This window comes from Rhinolophus hipposideros (genome assembly GCF_964194185.1).
Source record: "Rhinolophus hipposideros genome assembly, chromosome: 12".
NCBI lineage: Eukaryota > Metazoa > Chordata > Mammalia > Chiroptera > Rhinolophidae > Rhinolophus > Rhinolophus hipposideros.
This window is the reverse complement of record NC_138058.1, coordinates 45,363,127-45,369,503: the sequence shown is the minus strand read 5'-3', so window position 1 is coordinate 45,369,503 and position 6,377 is coordinate 45,363,127. Positions and strand designations below refer to the sequence as shown.

General features: G+C 41.3%; 1 protein-coding gene across 1 annotated transcript; it reads right to left on the bottom strand.

The window, feature by feature from the left end:
• Positions 1–3,118: 3,118 nt before the first annotated feature.
• Positions 3,119–3,799, bottom strand: ATP6V1E2 (ATPase H+ transporting V1 subunit E2; the record flags this gene model as incomplete). Its single annotated transcript, XM_081068321.1, has 1 exon — positions 3,119–3,799. One exon carries the CDS (start codon positions 3,797–3,799, stop codon positions 3,119–3,121), a length of 681 nt encoding a protein of 226 aa, XP_080924447.1.
• Between the last annotated feature and the right edge of the window lie 2,578 nt (positions 3,800–6,377).

Genomic DNA, 6,377 nt, shown 5'->3' with positions numbered 1-6,377 from the left:
TTTTCTTGCCAAGCACCATCTCTGGATGACAGTGCCGGCCCTTCCCTTCCCCCATCTCACATCCTTGCCCTTTTCTATGGCACTATCTATGGGCAGAAGAGGAGACAGACTCTGGAGGTCTCCATCCAGAAACCAAAATCAGGCTGGGAACGAAGAACGTAGCAACCATAAATGTCTGTTCAGAACCTACTACGTGCACAGCCACTGACATAACAGCACTGAAATAACAAGGCAGTAAGGAATGCAAAGAATAAACAATATCCCTGCCCACAAGGAGCGGGTTTTAAAAAAGTGAGATGAGTAGAAAAAGCTGCTATCTACGAGGAGAAGGCCTAAATGGGAGGGGCCGTCCTTGCAACCAGGGACTGAGGGAGGGCGAGGCTTAGTTGCCCACTAATTTTTATTTTGCTGAATGAACGTTTTGAGGGAGGAGACTGGAACCATGGGTTGAGAGCGCTGAGGAGAAGGTTGGGGAGAAAGAAAACGTATCTGTTGGCTCTGGGAGAGAGAAAATTGGAAAAACAGAGAGATGTTTAAATGGGACTTACGGGAAAATTTGCCCCACCAGCACTATGGAAAGCTCTCCTCACCTTCCCACAAAATCTTTCATAGAACCTACCTACCAATTGTTTTGGAGATGAACAAATATCGGGGCCTTAATAATGGATGGAGGGCAGCTCAGAGAGCCAGAGCTGGAAGTAGGCCAATGGGGTTCAGAGACTCCTGGGTTACAGGAAGTGGGGTCTGAGTGCTCAGAAAGGGTGGGTGCTGAGGTGCTGGTCATCTGGGAAGGGACTGCTTTGCTGGGTCTGGAAGATGGCGAGGAGAAAAGGGGGAAGACTCTGAGGGTGGGGGGCCTCTGATTAGAAAAAGTTGTAAGACGAGGTGAGACTGTGATGAAAAGCCTCCCGTCCTAGACAAGTGCAGGATTTATTCAGGTGGGAGGAAAGGAGGTGGGAGTGGAGAGAATATAGGTCACTGATTCTAATCTCTTCCAGCCTAGGCATCAATGAATTTGACCTACTTCACAAGAGATCTGGGTAGATTATTCATCATTTCTCCCTTGGGTGGAGAAATTGCCACCAATGGAGCTTCTGCCTCCAGTCTCTCTCTGTCCCTCTAATATAGCTTCCACATATAGTGACACTAAAATAATCTTTTGAAAGTCTAGCTCTCATGGTGTCACTCTTTATTTCTGGAACTACAACATGTAAATTAGGGAATGTAAACTTTGTGGGGTATGCATACTCCACATTTAAACTGAAGAGTAGAGAAAGTCACTCCTTAAAGAAAGAAAATGAAGTGGCCAGATGATTTTAGATGCCTTCTGATCCCCAAGACCAGCCCTCTCCTGAGACCATGAGAGAGTCCTATCCCTAGGTTCTGGGAGACACCCCTGTTTACTAATAACCTGTCCCCTACTTTGTGTGGGAGCTTCACAAAATTTCTGTTCCTTACACATTCCTGACCACACAAGGCAACCTTCGCCATTGGCAGAGTTACTTGGGGTTTTTTCCTTCAAAAAAACTTTTAATACATAAATCACACTCGGGTATAAATTAGACTTTAAATCATCATATCCATGCAGAACTGACTACATATAATAACTTACAAGGCTCAATGCAAAATGAAAATGTATCCTGTGTTCAAAAGTTAAAGTTACTAAAGTTATTAAAATATAAAGCTTTTTCCATTTTTCTGCAGTCTCTCTTTTTGACTAGTCATGGTGTTTACTTGTTATATAATGTCAAAGAAAATTAAAATTAAAATTTTAAACCATTAGCATGAATTTTACCATTTATCTCTATATTGTGCAATGCCCATACGTTGAATCACTGAAATTATGGTCTGTATTTCTTGGCTTCTCTTGGAAGATTCATCAAGCTGGCAGGAAGAGATGAGCCCAAGTGCCCCCCAGGCACTGAGCTGTCCAATGGAGAACTCTGTCAGGCATGGGATACTTTACAGGGCAAGTGCAGACCCTCATAAGACCCTGATGTTACCACCCTGAGACTCAGGCCCAGCAAGGGCCTGACGCAGGCCCAACGACTGCATCCTTCTTTCCAATAGCCCTCAGGTCTACATGCTATGCCATGGCTAGAGTCAGGAAAGCCCAACTAGGCATCTCTTATTCCAATAGGCTGACAGCAGACAGGCGAACCCCAGGGTCTTTAAACCTCCACACTGGGATGTGCTCAGTATCTGACAGGTAAAAGACTCACCCTCTTTGAGTCATCTGATGAATGTGCCATGGAGCTGCCAGCCAGGGGTGAAGATGGCCACTATTATACCCATTCATAAGAATTTGCAGAACACGCAATGCACACCTCACCCTGAACCTTCCTGCCTGCATGCCAGGTCATTACCAGGGTCAGAGGGCAGCAGTGTTCACTGAGTGAGGGAAAGGAAGGGTGGGTCTCGGGGGCACCAGAAAGCTGGACAGTGGACGGCCAAGAACCCATCCCAGGGTGGTGAGTAGACTTCGAGAGTTGTCACCATGTATGAGCCAAGGCTCTAAGCCCTGGGCCACGCTCCAAAGTCCCGTGGGGCTTCATTTACAAAACACATACACATTCAAAGATAAAAATTAAGAATATTAAGGCAGTAGCTACAGAGCATTAAACCCCAAGCACCAAGTTTTTCTGAGCAGAGAAACCTGTACGATTGCACTGGTTACATAGCCCATGAACTTGGCTCTGTACATACAAGGAAGATCTCTAAACCTCATTTAATAACATAAGTACAGGAAGTTGAAGCGAAAAAAGGAAAACACACTTCGTGTACATATTAAAGAAACTTGGGGCACTTAGATCCATAAGTCAAATATACTATTCGCATCTCATCTGGAGAATGAGCTAAAGAATAGATGTCTTCACTCCTTTCAATCCAGACTGCAGAATTGACCAGAAGCTGTGGTATTATGGATGAACTAGAATTAGATGTCTAAGCATTTAGTCAGGCTTTATTCCAAAGTATAATGCCATTAGCTATTCAAAGGGTATATCCTGAAAGAAGATGGAATAATATCAGAGCAACAAAGAAGAGGAAACATAACTAGTTTCCTTTGCCTTAATAACTTATGATGTTATGGCTTAACAGTTCAACATTTCCCAGAGGCTTATGCAAAAAACTTCCTGTTGGGATTGGGTCCAAATAAGGCCTTTCGTATTTCTGGCATCTTTTGCTCGGCTAAGAGATCCAGTCGACTTTCTAGGGTATTAGAAACCTTTATTCTCTGATTGCCACTGTAAACCTCCACACCTCCAGCTGCGTTCATAGCCAGGTGCACCTCTCGGTCAACTTGGACATGCACAGATTTTTGGGAGACTGCCGTGTATTCAGGGATGGCTTTTTGCACTGCAGCCTCCACCAGGAGGTGGTCCTGTGGCCTACAGCGGACAATCACCACAGGCTCCAGCAGTCGGAACAGACCCTGGAGCACTAGTTTAAACAACATTCCCTGGTAGACTTCTGAGTCTGCTACAATCATGCTGAGTCTCAGCTTTGCATCATTCAGTAACTCCAAGATGAGGTCATTTCGGGCTTTCAGGACTTCCAGCCTTGCCTGATTCCTCACAGTGGACATCTGGATTTTCTTCTGCTGCTCTATCTGCTTCTCCTTTTTCTCAAAATACTCCATAATCTTTAGTCGTTGGGTTTGCACCAGGCGTCCTTTCTCGATGTTGAATTCCTCCTCAGCCTTGGCATCTATTTCTTCTGCCTTCTCATTGGCTTCCTGTTCAATGAAAGCCATCATGTGCTTAATCTGCTTCTGCACATGAACATCACTCAGGGCCATGGCTGCTCCCCGAAAGGGAGGAGGAGGGAGAACTGGCAGATCTTCTGGTTCCTTTGCTTTAGGGCAGTTTCAGGAGTGTCCCTGGAGTTCCACTTCCTTTAGCTGTGGAGTGCATAAAGGGAGGTAGGAGAGAGTCAGGGTCCAAAGGGAAGGATCATGAAGCACAGCTATCCACTACTGAGGCCCACAAAGGGAAAGCAACCTGTCCAAGGTGATACCGTAAAAGAACAAAGACTTGAACCTGGGCTCCTAGAGTTCTGTCTCTACTACACTCACTATCTTCTTATCATCAAACAATAATGAGATGATTAGGGCAGACCTAGTCCAGTTTTCTAGTCAGCTATTGATGGCTCAATACTCAGGAGAGATTACTACAGATGCCACAGAAATAAAAAGAATTATAAGAGACTACTATGAATAATTATATGCCAACAAATTGGAAAACCTAGAAAAAATGGATAAATTCCTAGAAACATATAATCTACCAAGACTGAACCATGAAGAAGTAGAAAATATGAACATATCTACAACTAGGAAAGAAATTGAATCAGTAATTAAAAACCTTCCAACAAACAAAAAAGCCCAGGGCCAGATCATTTCATTGGAGAATTCTACCAAAAATTTAAAGAAGAGGGTGACTAGTTGGCTCAGTTGGTTAGAGCACAGTGCCCTTAACACCAACATCGCCAGTGCAATTCCCACATGGGCCAGTGAGCTGCGCCCTCCACAACTAGAGTATAAACAACAGCTTGACTTGGAGCTGAGTTGCCAGTGGGTGGCTGGTTGGCTCAGTTGGTTACACCTCAGTGCTCATAACATCAATGTCGCCGGTTTGATTCCCACATAGGCCAGTAAGCCATGCCCTACACAACTAGTTTGAAATCAACAACTTGACTTGGAGCCAATGGGTCCTGGAAAAACACACTGTTCTCCAATATTTCCCAACAAAAATTAAAAAAAAAAAATAAAGAAGAATTAATGTCAATACCTCTCAAACTCTTCCAAAAAAAATTAAAGAAGAGAAAACATTTCTAAATTCATTTTATGAGTCCCATATTACCTTGCAACCAAAGCCAGACAAAGACACTACAAGAAAAGAAAACTACAAGACAATATTCCTGATGAACACAGACGTGAAAATCCTCACAAAATACTAGCAAACTGAATCCAACACTGCATTAAAAGGATCATACACCAGGAACAAGTGGGATTTATTCCTGGGATGCAGGGATGGTTTAACACACAAATATCAATCAATGGGACACACCACATTAACAGAATGAAGGATAAAATCACATGATCGTCTCGGTAGACACAGAAAAAGCAGTTGAGAAAATCCAACACCCTTTCATGATAAAAACACTCAACAAACTAGGAATAAAAGGAAATTACGTCAACATAATAAAGGCCGTATATGAAAAGCCCACAGCTGACATCACAATAAAAAACTGAAAGCTTTTCCTCTGAGATCATAGAGCAAGGCAAGGATACCCACTCTTGCCACTTTTATTTAACACAGTATTGAAATCCTAGCTATAGCAATTAGGCAAAAGAAAGAAATAAAAGGTATCCTAATAGGAAAGAAAAAAGTAAAATTATCTCTATTCCCAGGTGACATGATCTTATATCTAGAAAACCCTAGATATAGTGCCACCAGTGCCACCAAAAAAAAAATGTTAAAACTAATAAACATGGGTGGTGAACACACAATGGGATTTATTGATGATGTAATATGGAATTGTACACCTGAAATTATGTAATTTCATTAACAATTGTCACCCCAATAAATAAATTAAAAAAAAAACTAATAAACAAATTCAGTTGCAGGATACAAAATCAACATATAAAAATCAGTTGTGTTTCTACACAAATAATGAATAATCTAAAAGGGAAATTAAGAAAATAATCCCATTTACAGTATCATTAAAGAAAAGCTAAGAATAAACTTAACCAAGGAAGCTAAATGCTTTTACACCACAACCTACAAAATACTGTTGAAAGAAATGAAAGAAAACACAAATAAATGGAAAGACATCCCATGTTAATGGATTAGAAGACAATATTAAGATGTTCATATTATTCAAAACTATGTACAAATTCAATGCAATCCCTAACAAAGCCCCAATGGCATTTTTTAAAGAAATGGAAAAAAAAAACCCTAAAATTCATATAGGACCTATTCTGGAGGTTCATAAATAGGTTCATAAAGGACCTAGTCTGTATAGCCAAGACAATCTTGAAAGAGAACAAAGCTGGAGGCCTCACACTACTGACTTCAAAACCTATTACAAATCTACAGTAATAAAAATAGTATGGTACTGGAAAAAAAGACAGACTTATAAACTAATGCAACAGAACAGAGAGCCCAGAAATAAACATACATATATATACAGTAAAATGATTTTTGACAAGGGTACAAGGACTACAGCATAAAGAAAGGATAGTGTCTTCAACAAACAGCGTTAGGAAAGCTGAATATCTGTGTGCAAAAGAAAGAAATTGGACCTTTATCTTACACTGTACACAAAAATCAACTCCAATGGATTAAAAACTTGAACATAAGACCTAAAATTATAGA